Raw genomic sequence first — 26,374 nt, forward strand, 5'->3', positions numbered from 1 at the left:
ACTACAATTAGAGTGATAAGTCACCTTAACATTTCAACGCATACAAGAAGTTCTAACATTCGCATAGTTTTAATTTTCGAATATGCTCAGCGTGAATAATTTTAAAAAATGAATCCCAAATTTTGAAACTGTGCCTTAAACAATAACAGAGATATCACTCCTAAAGCATAAGAAGAATCGACAGCCCCCTCCCCAAACTGAGCAAGATTCCAGGAGCCCAACCTTCTAAGGGTTAAGTTTTTTTTGTCTAATAACAATATAAAAAGCTAGTCGATGCCTTGAGGATTTGTATTACTATCTTCCACTCTTTTTAAGCTCATATCATTGGGATTTTGATTACAGTTACAAGATAAATAAATGCAAAACTTTACCAGAATCTTAAATTAAAATGTGTGTAAGGTGTAAAGGGCCATTTCAGTTTAATGATGTATTGTAAACAGAAACATTATGATGTACTGCAATGTACACTTTCAGATCTTCAATGGAAACAGATTTCTCACGACAGTACAAACAAGTACTCTTTTCAGTATTGCAATTGGAGATGATCGCGGACTAAAGATTGAATACTTTCCAAACGGCAACCTTAATTTCAATCAGATTCAAGTTATTTTGTGCAATGTAAGTTTTTCTCTTCTGATTTCATGATAGTAGTAGAGGAGGGTCCGATCGATATCTGCTGGCAGTACGAAAAAGCAGTACCTGGCAGTACGAAAAACCTGGCAGTACGAAAAACCTGGCAGTGCTAAAAAGCAGAGTCCTGGCAGAGCCTTGACAGAGCAGTCTGGCAGAGCAGTCTGGCAGAGTATTAGCCTCTGTCCTGGTAGTATTTCTTGTTTGTTTATTTTATGTGAAGTTAATGTTATTTCTTGTTTGTTTTACTTTATGCTAAATTGTTATTATTTATTTCTTGTTTGTTTATTTTATGAGGAAAACAACCCCCTTACAATGCTACGACTGGCAGTACAGAGCAAGAAGTAGTGTGACAAAGCAGTGAAAGCTGAGTATTGTTTCTTGTTTGTTTATTTAATGTGAAGTTGATATTATTTATATCTTGTTTGTTTATTTTATACAAAATTGTTATTATTTATTTCTTGTTTGTTTATTTTATGAGGAAAACAGCCCCCTTACAATGGTACATCTGCCAGCTGAAGCTGAGTATTATTTCTTGTAAAAAGCTGAGTATTATTTCTTGTTTGTGTATTTTATGTGCAATTGAAATGATTTATATCTTGTTTGTTTTATTTTGTGAGAAAGGCAGTCACCATACAGTGCCAGGTCTGGTAGTACTAGTACACAGCAAGAAGCAGGGTAACTAAACAGAGCAGTGTAGCCAAACAGAGCAGTGCAGCCAAACAAAGCAGTGTTTTAAAAGCTGAGCAACGACATTATATTAGTTCCACCGCGTCATCGTTCATCGGTGTCACAACCATTGCGTAATCTTAATTCGTCTGGATAAATGAAAAAAGAAGTCGGTACTTTCCCTACTCATAATTTTTGTAGGAAATTTGTTGTTAATTACTTCCTTACCTAGGTATGTTCACAGTTGCCTCAAATTATATTACAATACTGATTTTAATTCATACTCTTTAACCTTAGAAGATTAGTTGAACTAAAGTTTTATTTTAGTTTTATAAAAAAATTATCATCTAAGATACATTTGTTAGGTAACAGCTTTTTGGTTGGTTTAAGTTTATCGTAATCCAAGGTTTTAAAGGGTTCCTTAGTCACTTATCATTTAGTTTTGGGATTCATTATTATCTGTCACCTTTCGCAGTTGCCTCAAATTATATTACAATACTGATTTTAATTCATACTCTTTAACCTTAGAAGATTAGTTGAACTAAAGTTTTATTTTAGTTTCATAAAAAAAATCATCATCTAAGATACATTTGTTAGGTAACAGCTTTTTGGTTGGTTTAAGTTTATCGTAATCCAAGGTTTTAAAGGGTTCCTTAGTCACTTATCATTTAGTTTTGGCCTTTGGGATTCATTATTATCTGTAACCTTTCGCAGTTGCCTCAAATTATATTACAATACTGATTTTAATTCATACTCTTTAACCTTAGAAGATTAGTTGAACTAAAGTTTTATTTTAGTTTCATAAAAAAAAAAAATCATCATCTAAGATACATTTGTTAGGTAACAGCTTTTTGGTTGGTTTAAGTTTATCGTAATCCAAGGTTTTAAAGGGTTCCTTAGTCACTTATCATTTAGTTTTGGGATCCATTAGTATCTGTAACCTTTCGCAGTTGCCTCAAATTATATTACAATACTGATTTTAATTCATACTCTTTAACCTTAGAAGATTAGTTGAACTAAAGTTTTATTTTAGTTTTATAAAAAAAAATTATCATCTAAGATACATTTGTTAGGTAACAGCTTTTTGGTTGGTTTAAGTTTATCGTAATCCAAGGTTTTAAAGGGTTCCTTAGTCACTTATCATTTAGTTTTGGCCTTTGGGATTCATTATTATCTGTAACCTTTCGCAGTTGCCTCAAATTATATTACAATACTGATTTTAATTCATACTCTTTAACCTTAGAAGATTAGTTGAACTAAAGTTTTATTTTAGTTTCATAAAAAAAAAAATCATCATCTAAGATACATTTGTTAGGTAACAGCTTTTTGGTTGGTTTAAGTTTATCGTAATCCAAGGTTTTAAAGGGTTCCTTAGTCACTTATCATTTAGTTTTGGGATCCATTATTATCTGTAACCTTTCGCAGTTGCCTCAAATTATATTACAATACTGATTTTAATTCATACTCTTTATCCTTAGAAGATTAGTTGAACTAAAGTTTTATTTTAGTTTTATAAAAAAAAAAATTATCATCTAAGATACATTTGTTAGTTAACAGCTTTTTGGTTGGTTTAAGTTTATCGTAATCCAAGGTTTTAAAGGGTTCCTTAGTCACTTATCATTTAGTTTTGGGATTCATTATTATCTGTAACCTTTCGCAGTTGCCACAAACTATATTGCAACTCTGATATTAATTCATACTCTTTAATTTTTATCCCTCTATATCCAACAGTTTAACCCAAAGACTTAACAAATCCTATATTCTTTCATCTTGTTTTAGTTTATATACTTGTATTGGTAAACCTCCATTAGGTCTTCGTTTAGTGAAGGTTAGCGCAACCAATTGTTTGTAACTGCAGTAAACCCTGAAATTGTGACAACCCAAGGTTTGCAAGAGTGATAACTTTGTCGCAATGACGTAAGTTTAAGTTTGTAGTTTTATTTGTATTGTTGGAAATAACTTTTTTGTCTTACTCTATGATACTAACAACAACTAAGCACTGACATGATAATATAACAACACGTCTTGGTAAACCATCACTCTCTTTTACAATAGCACGTATAGCCTCCAAGACATTTTGTTTTTTGTAAGAACACGCAATCACACCAACAAAACATACCATAAGTCTACAAAAATTCATGTATTCTAAGTTGATTTTTTTTTTTTCTTATGAAGTTGTTCGGTTCAGATTTTGTAAGATACTTGCCTATCAAGTTTCCTCAGGTGTGACGTGTTGTTATATTATCATGTCAGTGCTTAGTTGTTGTTAGTATCATAGAGTAAGACAAAAAAGTTATTTCCAACAATACAAATAAAACTACAAACTTAAACTTACGTCATTGCGACAAAGTTATCACTCTTGCAAACCTTGGGTTGTAACAATTTCAGGGTTTACTGCAGTTACAAACAATTGGTAGCCTATCAAGCTTTTAACGAAAGCCGTTGTTGCGCTAACCTTCACTAAACGAAGACCTAATGGAGGTTTACCAATACAAGTATATAAACTAAAACAAGATGAAAGAATATAGGATTTGTTAAGTCTTTGGGTTAAACTGTTGGATATAGAGGGATAAAAATTAAAGAGTATGAATTAATATCAGAGTTGCAATATAGTTTGTGGCAACTGCGAAAGGTTACAGATAATAATGAATCCCAAAACTAAATGATAAGTGACTAAGGAACCCTTTAAAACCTTGGATTACGATAAACTTAAACCAACCAAAAAGCTGTTAACTAACAAATGTATCTTAGATGATAATTTTTTTTTTTATAAAACTAAAATAAAACTTTAGTTCAACTAATCTTCTAAGGATAAAGAGTATGAATTAAAATCAGTATTGTAATATAATTTGAGGCAACTGCGAAAGGTTACAGATAATAATGGATCCCAAAACTAAATGATAAGTGACTAAGGAACCCTTTAAAACCTTGGATTACGATAAACTTAAACCAACCAAAAAGCTGTTACCTAACAAATGTATCTTAGATGATGATTTTTTTTTTTATGAAACTAAAATAAAACTTTAGTTCAACTAATCTTCTAAGGTTAAAGAGTATGAATTAAAATCAGTATTGTAATATAATTTGAGGCAACTGCGAAAGGTTACAGATAATAATGAATCCCAAAGGCCAAAACTAAATGATAAGTGACTAAGGAACCCTTTAAAACCTTGGATTACGATAAACTTAAACCAACCAAAAAGCTGTTACCTAACAAATGTATCTTAGATGATAATTTTTTTTTTTATAAAACTAAAATAAAACTTTAGTTCAACTAATCTTCTAAGGATAAAGAGTATGAATTAAAATCAGTATTGTAATATAATTTGAGGCAACTGCGAAAGGTTACAGATAATAATGAATCCCAAAGGCCAAAACTAAATGATAAGTGACTAAGGAACCCTTTAAAACCTTGGATTACGATAAACTTAAACCAACCAAAAAGCTGTTACCTAACAAATGTATCTTAGATGATAATTTTTTTTTATAAAACTAAAATAAAACTTTAGTTCAACTAATCTTCTAAGGTTAAAGAGTATGAATTAAAATCAGTATTGTAATATAATTTGAGGCAACTGCGAAAGGTTACAGATACTAATGGATCCCAAAACTAAATGATAAGTGACTAAGGAACCCTTTAAAACCTTGGATTACGATAAACTTAAACCAAAGCTGTTACCTAACAAATGTATCTTAGATGATAATTTTTTTTTTATAAAACTAAAATAAAACTTTAGTTCAACTAATCTTCTAAGGTTAAAGAGTATGAATTAAAATCAGTATTGTAATATAATTTGAGGCAACTGCGAAAGGTTACAGATAATAATGGATCCCAAAACTAAATGATAAGTGACTAAGGAACCCTTTAAAACCTTGGATTACGATAAACTTAAACCAACCAAAAAGCTGTTACCTAACAAATGTATCTTAGATGATGATTTTTTTTTTTTATGAAACTAAAATAAAACTTTAGTTCAACTAATCTTCTAAGGTTAAAGAGTATGAATTAAAATCAGTATTGTAATATAATTTGAGGCAACTGCGAAAGGTTACAGATAATAATGAATCCCAAAGGCCAAAACTAAATGATAAGTGACTAAGGAACCCTTTAAAACCTTGGATTACGATAAACTTAAACCAACCAAAAAGCTGTTACCTAACAAATGTATCTTAGATGATGATTTTTTTTATGAAACTAAAATAAAACTTTAGTTCAACTAATCTTCTAAGGTTAAAGAGTATGAATTAAAATCAGTATTGTAATATAATTTGAGGCAACTGCGAAAGGTTACAGATAATAATGAATCCCAAAACTAAATGATAAGTGACTAAGGAACCCTTTAAAACCTTGGATTACGATAAACTTAAACCAACCAAAAAGCTGTTACCTAACAAATGTATCTGAGATGATAATTTTTTTATAAAACTAAAATAAAACTTTAGTTCAACTAATCTTCTAAGGTTAAAGAGTATGAATTAAAATCAGTATTGTAATATAATTTGAAGCAACTGTGAACATACCTAGGTAAGGAAGTAATTAACAACAAATTTCCTACAAAAATTATGAGTAGGGAAAGTACCGACTTCTTTTTTCATTTATCCAGACGAATTAAGATTACGCAATGGTTGTGACACCGATGAACGATGACGCGGTGGAACTAATATAATGTCGTTGCTCAGCTTTTAAAACACTGCTTTGTTTGGCTGCACTGCTCTGTTTGGCTACACTGCTCTGTTTAGTTACCCTGCTTCTTGCTGTGTACTAGTACTACCAGACCTGGCACTGTATGGTGACTGCCTTTCTCACAAAATAAAACAAACAAGATATAAATCATTTCAATTGCACATAAAATACACAAACAAGAAATAATACTCAGCTTTTTACAAGAAATAATACTCAGCTTCAGCTGGCAGATGTACCATTGTAAGGGGGCTGTTTTCCTCATAAAATAAACAAACAAGAAATAAATAATAACAATTTTGTATAAAATAAACAAACAAGATATAAATAATATCAACTTCACATTAAATAAACAAACAAGAAACAATACTCAGCTTTCACTGCTTTGTCACACTACTTCTTGCTCTGTACTGCCAGTCGTAGCATTGTAAGGGGGTTGTTTTCCTCATAAAATAAACAAACAAGAAATAAATAATAACAATTTAGCATAAAGTAAAACAAACAAGAAATAACATTAACTTCACATAAAATAAACAAACAAGAAATACTACCAGGACAGAGGCTAATACTCTGCCAGACTGCTCTGCCAGACTGCTCTGTCAAGGCTCTGCCAGGACTCTGCTTTTTAGCACTGCCAGGTTTTTCGTACTGCCAGGTTTTTCGTACTGCCAGGTACTGCTTTTTCGTACTGCCAGCAGATATCGATCGGACCCTCCTCTACTACTCATGATATTCAAAAGTTTATATAAAAGTAGCAAAAAAAGAGTTTATAATGTCAAAGCAATTATGCAAACAATAGCGACCATATCATTTTAGGCTACACCAAATACATCGTTCAATTATTTTGCTACGTAATAGCATTTGATAGCTTGGGCCCTTACAAATCGTCATCTCGAATGTTGAGCAATCCTTGTTGTAAAAATGCGCTTGTCTGGTCCGCATTTGCTTCACTTCCAAATGCTAAACTTGCTGTTATTCCAAAGCCGGTTGAAACTGCTAGAACGGTATCCAGTCTACCTTTGTTCAGCAGAAAGTTGGCTGCAATCGATGTAAAAATCTCAGTACTACAATTTGAGACAAACACACCAGCATGATTACTGAAAAGCTAAATGCTCACTGCCTTTGCTCACAAAAACAAGTATTTAAAATAGTTGTCGTTAAGATTTATATAACTAAATAAAGCACACTCAGAAATATATTGAAGGACATTAACCAAATTACAAAAAAATCTTTCTTGGAAAAGATATTTAACACTGCAAAATACCCTTTTACAACTAATTCAAAACATCAAATATGTGTTTTATCAGGCTCAGTGTTTATACTATGGTCATAAATTCAAAGGATCACACTGAGATCAAGCTAAATTCAAAAAAATCTGCGTAGAAGTGAAATGGCTGTAGTCAGTTAAAGACCTCTCAGACCAATTGTATTTTTTAAAGATGTGTTCAAGTTTTATTGCGGTTTTTAAAATCATTCAGGGTTAAATTCACATTCATATTACGTCCGCCCCGATAGCGCAATTGGTTAGCACGTGACTTCGTGAACAAAGAAGCTACAAGATCAAGCGGTGCTGGTTTGACTCACGGGTGTGCGCTTGAGCATCGCATTCTCAGGACTGCTTTCCATTCAGCGACACCTAATGGATGGTATGGTTTCTGGTAACAACACTTTAACTATCGGAAACATTTCACCCTGTCAATCTCGTTAACCGATCCTGCGTCAAAAGCCTCTACAAGAATGTGAAACTACCAAGAATAATCTATCAAGGCTTTGTCCATCCGAGAATAAAAATTCATAATCAAACCATTTAAATTCGTTTATTGTCGTCTCAATTCAATTTGTTTACATTAATCACATTTTTTTTATAAAGCACTTTTTACATTAATATTATCTGAAACTGTTCATCAAACTTTTTTCCCTTAACCCTTTGAAGGTTGGGGGGGGGCTGTCAATTCAACTTTTTTGTATCAACATTTGTATCTCTAAAACCACTGAGGCTGCGACTATGAGACTTCTTGACTTTTCCTAACTCTTATTCACCTCTATTGAGCTGAAATTTTGAGCGAATAAAGGTTATAAATTGAGAGATATAAGGCATTTCTCAGCACATCCTCTGAAATATTTCATATTCTATTGATCAAAATTTTCCCACCATCTGGATTAAAGTAATTAATTTGGCCTCGTTAATCAAATGATTCGTTAATCAAATGATTCAAATTGAGATTATGTAAAAAAAAATTAATCACAACATTGCAATGCATGTTCTTCATTACTCTACCAAAAAATACCAAATAACCCAAACGTCATAAGTCACCTCAACATTTCAACGTATATGAGCAGTTCTAAAACTCATATAGTTTTAATGTTCGGATATGCTCAGCGTGAATAATTTTACAAAGTGAATCCCAAGTTTTGAAACCGTGCTTTAAAAAATAACAGAGATATCACTCCTAAAGCATAAGAAGAATCGACAGCCCCCTCCCCCCCAAACTGAGCAAGACTCCAGAGAGCCCAACCTTCTAAGGATTAATACCATTTTCAAACCATACTTTCAATTCTACATTTCTCTTCTTCTGTTTCATTTCCAGACATCTGGCCATCTCTTAACAATTGTTCTCTCACACAATTGCCGTCCATACAGGGCAAGCAGACTGGTCTGATGGAGTCAGTATACTTCACCCAATCTTGCATCCCAGTTGGTACAAAATTTCGTCTTAGTTGTTCGTATTCACGCCCTATTGCAATCTTTCCAAAATAATTAAAAAAAACAACTTGTAAACTAACGATTTATTTAAAAATACGTTGATTTGAAATAAATCATAATTGTTTAAACAAAGAAAACAAGGCAGAACTAAAATGTAATGCAATTTAAGTATAACTGTAAGCGAACCGCAAAAATGTAAAGTTTCAGTTTGTCTTCATTGAGAATATGGATGTGATTCAAGCCCTGATCGAAAAAAAAAAATGGAACCCCCGATATTCACGTTTCACCCATGTTTGGTGCATAGCCATGTGCCTTGAGCGGGAATCTAACTTCCAACTTTGATAGGTTTGAGGACGTTTCCGATTTGAGGGAGAATCGAATCTCTGTAGAGATTTTACTACGGTGCCCAGTAGGCTACCGTATGCCGTTTTTATCCACTCGGTCACGTCTCAAGACAATGAAGCTGTTGTTGACTGCAGTGTTATTCCTTTCAATGCGTGGGAGGGTAGGCTAGGCTATACCTGGTTTTTCCAAGTACGCAGAGACACATGAGCCCACAATGCTAATAACCTTCACGTGAGGAACCTCAATACCAGGATTTGCTATGCAAGTCATAAGCATCGCACTTATTAGTTCACCCAATCTTGCATTCCAGTTGGTACAAAATTTCGTCCTCGTTGTTCGTATTCACGCCCAATTTCAATCTTACCAAAATATTTAAAAAAAAAACAACTTGTAAACCAACGATTGGATGTGATTCAAGCCCCAATCGAACAAAAATAAAAGACGCGATACTCGCGTTTCACCCTTGTTCGGTGCATAGCCGTGTCTTGAATGGGAATCTACATACGATCATACAGCATATCAATTACACATAAGATCTTTCATGCATACCAAAGCGATGTCATAATCACATAAGCTGTGAACTTCGTAAGAAGGATGAATTATGATTCTTTTGGCTTTGTAAGCTTTCACTTTCGATGGTAGAAGATGATTTCTTTTGTTAGGACGTTGATAAATACCTGAAATAATGATAGATTTTCTTTCAAAACACACCCACTTGCTTTCGGTGAATGTCAAACCGGCGCCCTTCTTAGCAGCATGCAGGAACTCACTTCGCTGAGCTAAGCAGCTGACAAGTTAGAAAACACATCAACAAAAGGTTTTGGCTATTGGCTAGAATAAATGTCATCGATTGGTTTATTTACTAAGTAGGCTATCACAAAAGCCAATAAGACAACTTAGCAATTCATTTATTAATATATTATCTGTTTCTTGGGACTAATTAAAAATTGCAACCACAATCAAAAGATCATTTAGAAGAACATTCCAGCTAACATGCAGTAAAAGCATTCATAATAACGTGTTGACAACCAAAAATTTTGTGTTTACTCAATCGCACCGTAACATAGACAGAGAAAACAAAATAGTGTTAATGATTGCAGGGCATTACCTTACAGTCAGCAAGAAATCTTAAACTTTCTGGCAAATAAAACTAAGGCATTATTATCAAAACATTTCTCCACAAGTTAGATGAAGCATTGAAGTGTAAACAAGCAAAACATCGCACCAAGTGTGCTAATGACAGACATTCGGATAAACTGCGTTGATGATTTCTTGGTGCGGCCGAGTGGATGATGGTGGATGTATAAAGTCAGCGAATTTACTTCATTTTAAACGCACTAACCAAATGTCAATAAAAACGTTTCCTCCCAATTGTTGGTTTTGTCAGTTCCGTCAAATAGATGAGCAGCAGTGAGAACCCATTTGTTGTTTATTAAGCTTCCTCCTCCACGGATGTTTCTATTGGAATAAGACTGCAGAAATATAATTAAACATTTTTCTTCCAAGGATAAAATAAAAGCAGAAATGATGCGCTTTTAAATTTTCTTTTTATTTCTACACTATTAGGTTACGCCATTCTAACACTTCGGTTTGAAAGTGTTACTATTGTTATTACAATATAATAAACAGTGGCGTATATTCCAGTTGTTCACAAGATTAAATTAACTGTATTATTTTGATTATCCAGATTGTTGTGATCCCCAAAGTACTTTTTAATATCAGTTTGTTTGCTTATTTTAAATCTTCATAAATTTATTCTTTACGGCTAACTTCACGTGTTTTCTTCAAAAATTTTAAGTGGTATTTTTTCTCTCTTTTTAAATCTAAATTTTTTCATATTTTTTTCTCTATTCTAATTGGTGGCAGTGAACATTCGAAGAATAATAAATAAACAAAAAACTTTCAAAATGGAAAAACAGACAACGGTGCATGCTTTAACATAGGCAAATGCTTAACATATGTTTAAGAAAAAATTTAAACAAATATTACGTAATTTGTCATTAGTCATTACCAATGTCTTGCTAAAAAACAAAAAAAAAGTTGTGCATTTGATTAGCTGCTGGTAAATATGTTAACTCAGTATGACGAGTGATACTTTAAGCCAAATGCCTTTGTGATGTTTGTGAAACTATTAGTTTTATTTTGTAGACTAAAAATTGGTTGCAGTTTGTACTGTAGTATTGACCCAAAGTTCTTTAAACGTTAACCTAACTAGTTATCTAGTTCTTGGGCTAGGCCTTGCTCATTTTCCGTCAGTTTCGGGACACACAATTTGTTTGTGATGAAACGGTTGCTAAGAAGGCGTGTGTCTGATGTCAGTGTTGCCAATTGAGATAAAAATTGGGCTTACAAAGAATGGTTTCAGGCTTAAAAAGTATTTTTATTACAGGAATATGTTTAGTTATACTTTGAACCGGATCATATTAGGTTTACTAATTAGGTGGGCTTTATCGTAGACTAAGTGAGGACTAATGCAAATGTTTATGTTTAAATCTCGCTGACAAAATGAACACCCAGCCAAATCGTAATGGTACACCGCCGATTACAGAGCATTTTTATGTCCTTTAGACTAAAACTCGAAGGACGTAAAAGTATGTTTTGTCAGATTTTCAATCTCAAATTTATTCAAGCATATTTATTGATTGATGGGACTCGAAACTCCGTCTTTTCGGCCATAGCTTATTGGATAGGTCAATATTCAATTTATTACTATTTTTGCCTTTGTTTGTTAGCTTTCTTTGAACAAACAACCTTAAATTACGTTAAAACTAACTTAACTACTTCTACAGTATTTAACTTATAAACCAAAGTGACTTTAAAGGGTTAATCATACTTTATTACACAAGCAGTGGCCGAGTGGTTAGCGCGTTGGGCTCGCAGTCGAGAGCCTGCATGTTCGACTCCAGCCACCCGCACTTGCTGTTGTTTCTCTGGGCAAGAAACTTTACGATAATTGCCTCTACTCAGTGATCGACTTTGAGTAATGGGTAGTACCAAATTTCAGTCATAAGTAGAGTAGACAACCGGAAACAGACATTGCCGTCGGCTGCAGCGTGGGTCAGGTGTACGTCGGAAGGCGTACACCGATGCATAGCGCTCAAGTCCGCTTTCCCGCAATGCAGGATAAAGATAATAAAACAAAACAAAACAAACTGGTCTTGTACATAAAAATACACGATCGACTGGATTGGCAAGAAAAGAGTAAGGGCTTCACTCAGCAGTCGGCTACCACAGGCAGAATATGATGATGATTACACAAAGAATATACGGTACAGCGTAAATATAATAAGTTCAAAAATTTTTGACACGAACTTGTGTCCTCATCAAGAATTACTTTACATCTGAAAAACAGCGAGAATTAAAAGATAAGTTTGATTATGTATTATGACTGCAAACGATACTGTGGAGTGCGGACTGAAAAGAACAAACTCAACAAGTGGTAGGCGAATGATTACGAGTGAATAAAACGGCGAGAAACAGATCACATGAGGTGTAAAATGCAAGCATGTGATTAGAACAAACACACACACACAAGCATTAGAACACACACAAAAAGGACGAGCCAAAGTGGTTAGTCATATGAACAACGTTTAAAAGGCCAAATTAAAAACTGCCAAACAAAATTTTTTGGGCCAAAATACAACAAAAAGGCCCAAAAAACTGCCAATTTTTGTAAAAATGCCAAACAACATAAAAAATGCTAACCTGGCAACCCTGAATTGTGCTGTTTGTTTCACAGCACAAGCGTTTGCTATTCGTTTGCATTGGCAATTCAAGAACACACGCAGCTCGTAGACGTCACGATTGAGTGTTTGTTTTATTGTGACCTTGCGCAAAATATTTCACAGCACGCAGAGTTGCTAAATATAATTTACATAGTCAGTAATTCTGTGAACAGAAAACATAAACTACATTTTGGGCAGAAGAAACGCTAAGATATTTGAGAAACTTTTCGTGAAAACTTTTGTGGGAGTGCTGCAGCACCGCAGCACACACTAGCGAGCCGCCCCTGGGTATTTCAACATCACGTAGTGGGCTTCGATTGATTTTTGACCATAGCCAGTTATGCCATTCAATTTAAGGGTTTTATCCTTTCTGTCGTCAAAGTAAAGGCCTTCAACTATTGTGCCGAGCGAACTGGACGCGAAGTGACTCGTATCTCAATGGAGCCGTTTCGTGCACGAACGAGCTTGTTTTTATCGACTATCATCGTCGGATTGAAATCATCTTTTGTGTCCAGTAATGTTGCGGTTGCGAGGGCAGCTGCTGCTCGACTCGGAATTCCATACCTTTCCGCCTCACGCGCAACTTCATGCAGATCGAAAGCACCTCGCTCCTGCTCTTCTTCGAGTTCTTCTCTGCCGATCGAGCACTCTGAAAGGAAGCCCCTTCTCGGAGTTTCTTGTGTATTGTCGTCATCTGAGTCGTGAGTACATTCTTCGCGTTCTTCCGCTCGTTTTCTCGCTTCTCTCTCGAAAGCAGTTGCTCCTTCCGCTCGTCCCTCTTCTTCTCAGATTTCACCGCCTCATAATCCAATGACACCAATTCGTGCTCCGCGTTGGTCCTTAACGAAATCAACCTCGCGTGAGTGCAGCAATTTGTCGTCAACGACGTCGAAGAGAGTGTGGAGGCAAAGACTGGCCTTCAATGAAGTTTTCCATTCAGCCGTCTTTCTCGCCGTGAGGATTTTATTCTTCATCTTAACCATGGCCCATTCCTTCAGAATCTTCTTGATCACTCCCTCACGCGTAATGATCGCCACTGTGGCGAATCGTAGATACTTGTTTAGTCGCCACTACTTCCGCCAATTCGCGCAGCTCCACTTTCTTCTTGTAATATCCGGTGTCCTCCTTCTTCAAGATTTTCTTCTTTCAGTAGGGCGTGACTTCGGAGAACGTCACCACTGGTGGGTAGGTAATATCCCAGTAATGGGGTGATTTACTGATTAGCTGGACCGTGCTGTGCACACGCCCGGATTTAGGGGGGGAAGAGGTGCAGTTGCCCAGGACGTCCATTTTGAAGGGCCCTCCGACGTGAAAAAATGTGATTTTGTGTTATTATAATTATTTTCTCTCAACCTTTAAAATTTCTGCAATTAGATACCTCCTTTTTCTTTCAAGGTTAATATTTAGTCACAAGGTGGTGACTAGGCTTGGCGTTAGCAGCTGTGTAGGTGACTTTCAAGTTACCTTGTAAAGTTTTACGCGCCGTCTGGGCAAAAAAACTTTTTGCACGGGCCCCGATCTAAGAGTGCCCCGGGCCTCCATCAGTTAAACTCGCCCCTGGTTGTGCACCGTCTTCCTGGCGTTCAATTAAAAAATGGTTTTCGATTTCGCCATTTACTCGACGAACCTCCTCAGAAACTCGAATTGCTAAGCGATCTGTTTCAGACGGCCTCCCTATTGTGGAAGCTTTGTTGTCATAATTATTTCATTTTATGGGTGCAAGTGGAAAGCTGTCCAGATTTGTTATTATTGCAGTAACTTCGTGTGGCAATTTCATACACTCAGCTCGAGCTGTATAAGTCACCTTTCAAAGATATTGTAAAAGGAATGGATAATTGTACTTACTTCAACAACTCTTTCAGAAAAGAGAGAAACAAGAACTTGCCACGGCCACGATCGAATAGAAACTACTCGTGTTCCACCGATCACTCGTCCGGGGGAGGCTTGACGTCTGAAACTTTTTACATCTCCACCTTGACCACATTTGCTGAAGTCTTTGAAAAAACGATATTTCAAAAAACAATTTCAAAATCCGTTTCCATTTTAATTGATAGCCTTCGTGAGTACAAGTATTACATTGGTCAACACAACTTCTGTCCAGTAGATGTTTCATTGGTTTTGGGGCATATTTGGGGACTGAATCCAAAAATGAACTTTCTTTTCGAATTAACTCTCTTTTTTTAGACAACTTTAAATTTTAGTTTTATAAATGACTAAAAATGATAAAAATAAAAGTTTTGTAGGTCTATTTGTTTTATATACCATGATGAATAAAACTCAAAGGGCCATTAATACGATTTTGTCTTATTCTTGCACTATTACTTTCAAACCAAACTTCCAAGTCGGACAGCTCTTCTCTTTTTCGGTAAATTGTAGCTTTAGCTTCTTGATCAAGACAATTTTTTCTTAAAGTCTCGATGCTAATTATTGGAATATTATTGGTTAATATGGCCTAATATGGATAAATTTTTGAAGCTGATTTATCGATCGACGGGACTCGAAACTCCGCTTTTCCGACCATACTAGAAGGGTTAATCTTCAATTCATTCATTTTTTGTACATTCGTTTGTTAGCTTGCTTTTAACAAACAACCTTAAATTACATTAAAACTAATTTAACTACTTTTACAGTATTTAACTTATAAAGCAAAGTGACCTCATAGGTTAAGCATATTTTGTTACACAACAAAACTGGTACCGTACATAAAAACACACGATCGACTGGATTGGCAAGAAAAAGGGAAGGCCTTCACTCACTTTCTGCTTAATTTGTTTTTAAATGTATTTTTTTTTTGCTGCTTTGACAAGCTTTTTGGTGAAATAATAATTTAAATCACCAAAAATTTATTTCACTCGTTACTTTTGTAAAATTTTTGGATATTGAACCTGGGATTGATTGATCAAAGTTTATTTGAACAGAAGTAGTATGTCTGCATTTTAGTACGGTGATGAACTGTTTTATTTTGATCGGCAACGCACGAGTACAAAACAATTGAGACGGCGAGAAGAACGCAATATACATAGCCAGGTCAAAGACGACAGTTCACACCATTTTGGCCTTTTCAGTTCAGTAGGTACATTGGGTATGGTCATGGAGATATAATTATACCTCCGTGTGAAGTTTTCCCATTTGTGGAACCAAAGCTCCAAAATGGTAGGCTACTACCGTCAACCTTGCCAAAGTGCTCAAACTACAAGCAGTGAACTTTGCGCAATGCACAGCAAGGTGCCTCCTGTAAAGTGCTCAATCGCCATAAGCCAAGAGCTTATATTTTTTATGAATCCGCATGGTCACACTGCTGAGCCGGTTTCCTGTAATTTTTATTTTGTTGAGTCTTTTATGACATCACAACTAAGTTTTTGAATTCGAGACACTCAAGGTAAAAACCTCAGTAAACTTGTCACTTTTTGATTTTTTTTGTAGGCTATATTGTAAGATTTAAGTTTCCCTTGCTACACTTTCAAGTGTTAATTGTACGTTTATTTTTACAAATTACAACCTAGGAAATAAAAGTTTTATTTTTTATTTTTTTCTAGGTTTGGTGGCTGTGCATTCTTAAGATATTTTTTTCCAAACAGTGTTTTATCGATGCATATTTTAAAGTTCACATGGTAAGTGTACTAGGCAGATTTGCTTGCTACAAGGCAGGATTTGCTTGCTACTAGGCAGATTTGCTTGTCCAATGAAATTGGCATTTCGGACGTAACTTTGTTTGTTTCATAAATGAAACTAGATCAACAAAAAGCGGAACCTTTGTGCAAAAATGATTAACGGATGAATAAAATCATTCAAAGTAACAGGTTTAGAGGGTAAAAAAACTCAACAAGTATTAAAAAAGTCAAACACTTTGGCAAACACAAGCAAGATTATTTACTAAAAACGTTTGTGTACGGTTAGTCAATAAGTTTCCATATAAAAACTTTGTTTCTAAATACATTTTAAGAGTGAATGTCACTCGACGCTTGTTTATCGCTAACATTTATTTTTAGGTTGGCCAGAGACAAGTCCAAGATGGAATTTACTACTATTGCCATTCTGGTCGAATGATCACACAGCGAGGATCGTTTACTCTTTCAAAACAACAAATAAAAGGTGACAAAAGATGAATGCATAGAAACTTTGGCTGCTTAGCAGAATTATTCGCTTTTTATAGCACCTTCAGTGGTCATCAGATGAAAAGCGAAATAAGCACAAATTTATTTCTGTCACTGCTTTTATCGAATTTTTATAAATAATCACCCAACCTGCTCAATTTTGTTTGTACAAAAGAAGAAACAAGCTCCAATCAGGTTATACTAAGTGGATATTAATCTCAAAACAACAAAGTAAAAAGCACAAAGTATGAAAAACTTGTGTCTTGAGCAAGATATAGTTGATACACTTGACGTTGATATAATTTAAGTCTTCAACCCTTTGTCATTATTTACAAACTACAACATACCAAATTTAACATTTGATTGTGTGGTTTTCAACTAAGAAATTTGCTAGTGACACATCTCGCAACTTCATTGTTATCTCGATGTCTGCACCTGACAAGCCCAACAACGTTAACTGCAAGCTAATTGTGCAATCGTTTCAGGTCAATAAAAATCGTAAATGTAATCCATAACTGAAACACTTTTCAGTAGTCGGAACAAAAGCATAGCCTATAGTATTAAACAAATTAATTTATGGGCTATACCTGTATTGCCTTATTAAAAGGCCATCACCAGAGATAAGCTGCATGATAAAGTTTACCACAACTTCACAAACTCTAAACAAATTGAGAGTTTTCAAAAATCAAAAAATCATTTAACATTTTAAAAAATTAACAAAAATCTAAATATTTAATAAAAGTTATAATTGGAACAAGTATGGCCAGCTAGTAGACTTATAGTACAGTATGGTCATGGAACGAAATTAGGCAACACTTAAAAATCAGCTTTGGCTAAGTGGTTATCGCCTTTGGCTTTACTGCTGCTGGTCTGGGGTTAAACTCAAGTTCTAAAAAACGGCACAGATTGTGTTGGTTTCTTGCATAACATGGTAAAAGATCTTAGCTGTTGTAGACTGTAGAGTGACAACAAACAAGTTATTATTTCAGTAGTTTCCGCTTATTTCGCCCACTTTGGGACTGGATGATTTTGGGCTTGTAAACACGGTGGGCCTAATAAGCGGGGGCAATTCTCTGCTGCTTTGGTACATTCAGTTCATTCTGGACGGACCAAGTTGAGCTATTTCTGATAGCACATATACCCTTCCACTAAAAGTTGCCACTGCATCGTTCCATTGTCCCCGGAAAAGTGGTTGAATTCATCAAACCCTAAAACCCTCAGCTAACCTCTTTCTCCCATGCGAAACCTCGGTAAACCCTATTTACTCACTACTAGCAAGCTGGAATGGCATACAAAATGAGAAATAACAAACTGATCAACTTAAGCAATCGAAAGTTTTGCAAACATTTCAATAAAAAATAAATACTTTCCTTCAGCAAAGGACTTAGAAGTGAAAATGATATGATCAACAGACTTAAAAAAAATAGTGTTGTTGAAATTCTTTCTGGAATGTCGTGCACACATTTCTGTGGTTTTTGATAAACACACATCGATGACAATCCACAGAAGGTTATGCTATTATACAATAGCCAGCTCAATTAACGTAAATAATTAATGAGCATACTAACTTGAATAAAACGAAAGATACAGAAACTATGTCGAGAATTTTGTATGTATTTTATTTCTTAATGCAATTAGCTTCAAAATTAACCTTTTTATTGGACATAGTTTTGGGATGCAAGTATCAGTAAGGTCAGTGGTCACAGTAACCTGATATTGTGCATATCTACAGAGAAGTAGATCAAAGCTTTTATCTTCAACATACTTCGTTTTTCTCAAAATCGAAAATGCTTATCTGAAGTGCTCAAAATGGATCCTAGACAGGTAATATTTGGGAAAAAATAAAGGTAAATTTTTTCTTGTTGGTACAAAGTATTTTATTGAATAGGAAGCAGAATTGTTGGACACAATCGTCTACTTGCGGTTGAAATTCAATCCGAGGCTCTTGTGAGTGATAAACCCTTGAAAAAAACATTAGTGCGTCAAGCTGCATAGAAATATAAAGCTATATATCCTTTCAATGTGTCGGAAACGAGCACTGGATAGTTCAAGTGTATGTACGTTTATACTTTACACATGACCTATTTCCTTAATATCGACATTTGATGTTTCAAAAATAAAGATAAAAGCGCTTGATGAGGATCTGTAAACCCATTATAAGTTCACTTTTTTCAGGTTTTCCCTTTGCCTACCTGCAAAAATGTATAATTATGTCTATCCACTTCAACGTAATGAAAAAATTTTCAAGGATCGATGAATAGCATTAAACCGTAAAATGGTAGTTTGAACGTATCAGATGCATCAATGTGTGTGAAATCTTGAGCTTAGTGTCACGCAGGGTAAAAAGCCTGTTGCTAATGGAGGAGTATGCTGAAGTGTAAGAACTAGGGAAGGCACGGAACTATTCGAAAAAATACAAAACAGGATACAAAAAGCCCCAAAAAAGGAAACAGCAGAAAAGAAAAGCTAAAACTACCACGTCCCCCACTCTCCATACAATGTGACTTTTGCCCACGTCTTTTCGACAACCAGTTAAAGTTGTGTCGAACCAGGTTTGCATAATCGGAAAGCCAACGCTGTATCCGTTGCGCCATCCCATCACATACTCCGGTTGGGAGCAGACTTGAACAACTAGATAATTCTAGTTGTGTAATTCGATGAGTTAGAGCGAAATGGCAATTCGAATTCTAATATAATTTGGTAAAAGCTTGTTTTCGCTAATTATAGTTCTGATCTAATCTCCGGTTTGCCAAAAATTCTAGTTTGTCCAAAAGTAGTTTTTATTAAATGAAAGGAACTACGTCTTAGATTTTTGCAAACTTTGTTCAAAATTTAGCTAAACTTGTAAAAAAGAAATTTTCGTGTGACATTTATCTTGTATCATCATCATCATCATCAGCCGGTCATGCCACTGCTGGCAGATGGCCTCCACATATGTTTCCACACCATTCTGTCTTTTGCTGTTCTCATCCAGGTGATGCCAATCTTTTCTTCTATGTCATCTCGCCATCTTCTTATCTTGTATACAGTACAGTATACATCTGTTGTTTGTCGTATCCAGGCTTTCATCCGGTGGTTGAAGATTTAGATTAAGTGGACGGGAAGGCAAGGAAGCCTGCCTTTGTTTCTTTTACCGTTTATCTTCTTTTCTATTAAAGATCTTTGTAACGAGTTTTGCCTTATTGTGTGTCCGAAATACTTCAATTTTCTTCTTTTGACTATTTGTAAGAGAATTTTATTTGAATTGAATTTGGAGAGTACTTCATCGTTAGTGATCTTTTGTTTCCATAAAATTTTTAACATTTGCCTGTTTGTCCAGAGCTCGAAGGCATCGATTCGTTTCTCCATTTTTTCTGACATTGTCCAAGTTTCAGAATTATATAATAGGGTTAACCAGATATAGCATTTTAAGATCCTGAGATGAATTGATAAATTTAAACGTTGATTGGTTAAAGTATTTTTCATTTTTCCAAATGTAATTCTAGTAATTCACTGAAACATCACTAAATGGACGAATTTAAGTTAATATGAAAGTGCAGTACAAACAGCTCATGGTCGAGAACAATGGCCCATTGTATCCAACCCTCAATACGAGAAAGGAACTTAATGACGATGATTGGCTAATAAAGTTATTGTCTCAGCCTCGATGCAAACAGCTTAGATTTTTGTTTTGACAAGTCTAGATCTTTGATGACGTCACTAAGTTTACCTTGAGTAAATGATTTACAATTGATAAACTTCCGGCATAGTAGTTGCAACTACTACTGCTGACTTCATTAGGCTACATTTTGTTTCATGTTGTTCTTTACTGTCAGATCTATGAAGGTGTGGGAGTGAACTAAAGACTAGAACAAGGATATGCTCAGAAGACAACTTCAGTCGTTAATGTAAAATAAGAATATTTCCTTTTTCTTTCCTGTAGTGATTGAAAAGGGTTAATTTCACTATGTAAAAGTAGCAGTCATTATGGTGATTTTAGATTCAAGTTATTTTGTCTACAACCTCATTGCCTTTACATAGGTTTTGCATACTTTTGTGGGGGGTAAAAGGTTTACCTTGGTCACCAAGTTTTACCCCGAAGCTGGGCGTGTTAACCACTCCCGTACCCCCCGACCTGGAGTGGCCCACGGCTGATTAGGGGGCCAGTTATTTTAGTATGTCTAATGTTTTTGACTGTTTAAAAAATAAAAAATACTACAAAAGCTCGATAATCAATAGCTAATTAAATCATGCAAGGCCGTATTTACTGCTTTTCAAGCCTTTGATTGGGGTTTACCTCTAACCAGGGGCCTACTCATGTTTACTTCGTGAAGCATTTTTTGGCTTGCAATTTTACAATTTTTTTCCATTTTTGTAAAAATGTTTCGCTCAACCACATTTCGTTCATCTGGGTGACATAGGCAAGCGTAGTTGGGGATTAAGGAAGTGAAAAGTTTTTAGTGTCTAAAAAACTAATAAAATTACGCAAAATTTCGAAGTAAACTCTGCTCACTCAAATTGCCTAAGCAAATGATAATTAAATTGATAAATTCCAACGTGAATCGAGACAGGTTAGGAAGTGAAAATGTTATTTGTGAAGGTGGAGACACCTCAGCTAAAAATTTTGAAGTTCTAGCCTGCTGAAAGGCTACAACACACAAGCTACACAAAATAAGCTACATAACACACTATAGGCTACACACAAAGAATTGCACAAATTTTGTAGACCTACTCTGGCAGACTTATTGGCAGTCTAAATTAAATAGAACATTCAAATTAAGACCAACCTATTCTGGCATCAGTGACTTGATCAAGTAGTTCAGAAATTGCATTCGAATTTTCTATGAAGATGAAGTTTTCCGCGTTGCCATCAGCCAAGGCAAGTAGTTCTTCATATGCCCGATTGAATGCATTTGTACATTCAATGCACGATGTGATGCTATAAAACTGTAAAGGATTAATGCTTTTAGCAGAGTATTTTGTGAGTTGGTTGTTGATAATAATTAATTTAAAGATGGATAAGAGAAAGCAGTTGCTTTCTTAAAGTTTATTTTATTTCTGATTCTTTTCAGTAGCTTGTTGGAGCGAATCTTGTAAACAAATTATTGAAAAAAACGGGCAAAAATTGTAAAGGAAATAAACGATTTAGGGAGTTTTAGCTTGAAATTAACAAACAGTTCGGTAGGAGACGTGGGAATTTAAACTAAAAAAATGTGCGTGTAGCCTACTTTCTTAGTTTTATGGAGGCATATGACCAAGTGCCCTCATATCCCCTACCGAGCGTGGTGAGGTTTAGAAACCAGAAACCAAAGTGAAAGAAAACATCGAAAAAAGCGGCACATAGTAGACGGAATAATTCACAGACAAAAATACTTAAACAACATGCGTATGCGTAAGCTGCACTTTGAAAATCTTTGTGACCGTGCCTACGTCATTGCTTAAAACGTATGGTAAAATCTTCCACAAGTATGTGAAACTGCTACGACTGAGCTTCTAAAGAGGCTTTCTCATTCCAAAGATCAAGAGTCTTAATCAATCAATCAAAAAATAAATGCAAAATTATATCTGCTTTTGACATATTTGCCACATCAGAAAGGTCACATTGTTTTCTGATTTACTTTTTTTTACTTTTTGTAAAGACTTTAGGCTATACTGGAGTTGAGAAGTTGGTTTCAAAGCATTTTTTAGTTTATTTTTTATTAAAATTACATTTAAAACAAGGCATGATAAAATTGTCGAATTGAGAATTGACCCTTGTAATGTGGCCGAAAAGCGAATTGTGCGTCCCGTAATGTATGAGACGACCATTTATTAGGTAGGCCTATTAATAAACTAAAAAATGAAATAGCCCTTCATCTGCTAAACACAAGCCATAAATATAAAACAAAGTAAGTAAGTATGTCTCACAAGATCAGAACTTAAAACTTGGGAAGAAAAAAAAAAGCGGAGGCTGCGTTTGTTGACCTAACAGCACTCTATTACACCGTTTGGCACCGTGGTCTATAGTCTGCAAACTACTTTGCCTACTCTCTGATAGACACATGGTCAAAATGATCATGGAACTCATCTACAACATAAAGCGCGCCTAGCAGAAAAGCCATAATGTGGAAACATATGTAGAATAAACGTAAAATTACAACAGTGTATTGTTCCTAGTCAAGAATATGGCAAATATTCCAAACCGCATTTCTTATAGCAATTTTCTCTAATGTCATAGGCTTAGTACATGCAATTGCGATCCATTAATTAGGCCAGTAGTACAGTAGTTGCAATACAATGCATTTGTATTTCGTCCGTGCCTGATCCTTTCAAAGTAGTACAGCAATATAATCGTGAGCATGTTCTTGCATTTTATTTCTTTCTGTATTCTTTCAGAATATATGGAAAGTAGTATCATGTGCTCCAATTTTGCATGATTAAAAATAAAAACGAATTATATTGTGATGTTTAATTATTATATTGGCATTTGTCAAATAACTGACAACTTTAAACAATTTATTTACCGTTACTGGACCATATACTTCTGCTTGTTGTTTCATGGACTCAATTACGCGCTGAGGTGGACCTCCCCAATTATGCTTGCCTAAAAATAAAAGTCACATTTGGTGTCAATTGGAGTAAAAATAAAGTGTTAGTAAAAAGTTTATCTGCTGTGGTGTATGCACAAAGTGAATCATCCGAGGAATTTACAAATAAAGCGGACACATTTTTATCGGCCCAGCTTTTGGCATATAATGGCTCGTTGTCTCCTCTTCCATTTAATTGGAAATGTTGTCAGAAATTATGAGCACACTGACTTTTTCATATTTTTTTTTTCAAAAATTTTATGTTTGGTGTTTACATTACAAAAATTCACGCAATTTTATAATTTTTAACTGCACTGTTAATCATCAACCAACGCCACGCCTTAATACTACAAAAAAAATTGGAAGGACAGAGTTGTAAACAGTCACATGATGTAATAAAATAAACATTCTAAAAAAGTAAAAGTTCATAAAATGTGTAACTCTAAGCTGCTTAAACTACTCATGGCAGACTCACCATCTGTAAAGACAAAAACGTGTCTTTCCTTTTGGTTTTCATCTTGTTCATAGGAAAACGCAATTTGAGATGCAACTTCCCGGAGGGCTGCTTCCGTGTTAGTTCCTTTGCGTATCTTCTTCTGGATATTTGCTGAAACAAATTAGCCAAATAAAAATATTTCAAAAGTGTTTCAAAAGAGTTGTGCCAGATAAATGAACTTTATCATATTATGTTTCTTCTACGTCTCGAGAGTTGCAATTGTTACAATCCGTCATTGTTAGCGACTATGAACTTTTCTTATATTACATTTTGATGGTCGGGAATCAAACATGAAACTGAATTGAGTCTGTTTACGCCATGAATCTGATTTCGCAATATACGAATTTATTCTTCAATATCGTTGTGAACATAGCAAAGATAGCCGTGGAACGTACATAAATACCAAGGCACAGCACCTACACTAAACACTACAATTACTTACGTCGTTGTAAACTTATTTTTAATATATTTTCTATGACTACTTCTGGACTTGGCTGCTGGTTTTGTGTGTCAATTATGACTTTGACTTCTGAAGCGAATACCACGACACCATAATTAATTACCCCAGATGCGTTAGATTTGAGCTGCAACAATGAAATATAAACAAGTATTAATGTTGAATGCTTATATTCATATTATTACGTTTTTTTCATTTGTAGATGCATCCAGTATTTCATTACGTTGGTCAAGGAAAATATGGCAAGGCATTTGAAACAAACTTTAGTTATTATTCAACCCAAAATAACGTTTGAAACTATTGTATCGGAATACATACAGTAAGGCATGCCTTGACTGTCCGAGTGTCCGGCTGTACATAATGAATGTTTACAGGTTAGGTGCTAAGAATACTTGTACGACGTTTTTAATACTGGTTGCAAAAATTGGATTTTCTTGCTTTCCGGTCTATAACAACTGTGAATATTCCTGCATACGAGACAGCAACCAAATTCTTATACAGTAAGACGAAAAGAGTAATCTTATACAAATAATTTTAGTAAAAGAGAGGATGTACCTACAAACATCTCACTCATTCACCCAATTTCACCATGGGGCAATCCGACAGGTGGTTTTAAGTACATCTTCTCTTTTTTAATTTACTGTAAACAAATATGTGTAAAATGAAACAACTCAAAATGCTGTAGTGCTGTAGACGTTTCAAGGTACAAAATATTCTCTTTGACAAAATTTGGCATCCTCTCACCCTCTCAATTAGTTTCACAGCAAACGTGAGGAAGTTATTTAAGGTGTCATCATTCACGCTCTTTGAAAGATCAAACAGAAAATATATTTCATGGCTCGCTTTGTCTTTTGTTCTAATAAAACGTCTAACCGAAGGAAGAGAAGATAAAATATTTTGACTGCTTTGAGAAGGCGTTCCAAAGGCTTCTAAAGCGGTATCTCTCACACGAGAATCTACAAAATAAAGCACGTAGCCATTAGCTTATCTGAAAGTGCTTAATTTTAAAAATACATTGTATAGCCTAGATTATGCTCCGCTATTTTGCAAAGCTAATATTACTGAACATCAAGAAAATGAAGTATCTTCTGACAGGTGTCAAACCCACAACAATGCTTGATATGAACGACTCGGTTACATGTCTTGTAAAGCAAAGAAATTTATTCTCACACGAGTCAGTTCAATCATATATTGCTAAAAATCGATTTCGATCAGCTAGTAGCTAGATCATCTTCAGTTAAGCTAAGCTGGAAGCAAACAGCACAAAATTCAAATGATGAAAGTGCAAAGGAATGAAAAAACGTTTTACTCTAGCTACATTAAAGAATTAATGGAAAAAACTAACAATCAAAGACGCAATAAAAGGAAAATGTCACGAAAGAGTATGGTATACAATTGTAACGCTTACCATCATAAGCCTAACCAGAAACACATTATTCAACAATACGAAAAATATTGATTAAAATGACAAATTGTATAAAGACTGGGCTTAACCGATAATGACGAAAAGAATTAACTACCGTACATCAAATTACCTAGAACTGTATCTACAGAATTAACTACATCAAGCGATATTGAAGTGGTAACCTGACAGCTCCCTGCACAAAAAAAAACTTTTTTACTGACTAAATTTACTGATTGACTAAAATTGACTAAATATAGACTATTGAAAAAATTGACTAAATTACTTACTGACAAAATACTGACCAAATTAACTAATGTTTAAACTAAGATAAATTCAAAATGCAGAACTGCAAAATTAATTGTTACGTCATAAGTAAATGAATAGACTACAACTAAGCAGTCTACAAAAGTTGAAAAACGGAAGGAGTGACAGGGTTTATTTAACAAAAGATGTGATCATTTTTTGAATATTAATTTTTGCTTTGGTAATTGTTTGCCATTTATTTTCATGTAGGTTGAGTAAATCGGTGGATGGTTGTTCTGTGAAGGTGACGTCGAAGCAATGTTCTAGCTTGGGTCTGGTTTGTAAAATGTCGTTGTGGAATTTGGAGTAGTGTTGGCTTG

General features: G+C 34.7%; 1 protein-coding gene across 1 annotated transcript in view; it reads right to left on the minus strand.

Moving 5' to 3' along the window:
- Window positions 1–26,374, minus strand: part of LOC145768377 (uncharacterized) — a 94,862-nt gene that overhangs the window by 12,027 nt on the left and 56,461 nt on the right. Inside the window, exons 21-30 of the mRNA XM_082579861.1 lie at window positions 25,091–25,302; window positions 24,332–24,473; window positions 23,869–24,000; window positions 23,331–23,410; window positions 21,615–21,774; window positions 14,600–14,748; window positions 10,372–10,501; window positions 9,579–9,706; window positions 8,530–8,725; window positions 6,862–7,018 (exon numbers count right to left, since the gene is read on the minus strand). Coding sequence (XP_082435987.1) covers window positions 6,862–7,018; window positions 8,530–8,725; window positions 9,579–9,706; window positions 10,372–10,501; window positions 14,600–14,748; window positions 21,615–21,774; window positions 23,331–23,410; window positions 23,869–24,000; window positions 24,332–24,473; window positions 25,091–25,302 — 1,486 coding nt within the window. The remainder of the gene's footprint in view (window positions 1–6,861; window positions 7,019–8,529; window positions 8,726–9,578; window positions 9,707–10,371; window positions 10,502–14,599; window positions 14,749–21,614; window positions 21,775–23,330; window positions 23,411–23,868; window positions 24,001–24,331; window positions 24,474–25,090; window positions 25,303–26,374) is intronic.

Source organism: Aplidium turbinatum, chromosome 4 (genome assembly GCF_918807975.1).
Source record: "Aplidium turbinatum chromosome 4, kaAplTurb1.1, whole genome shotgun sequence".
Classification (NCBI taxonomy): Eukaryota; Metazoa; Chordata; class Ascidiacea; order Aplousobranchia; family Polyclinidae; genus Aplidium; species Aplidium turbinatum.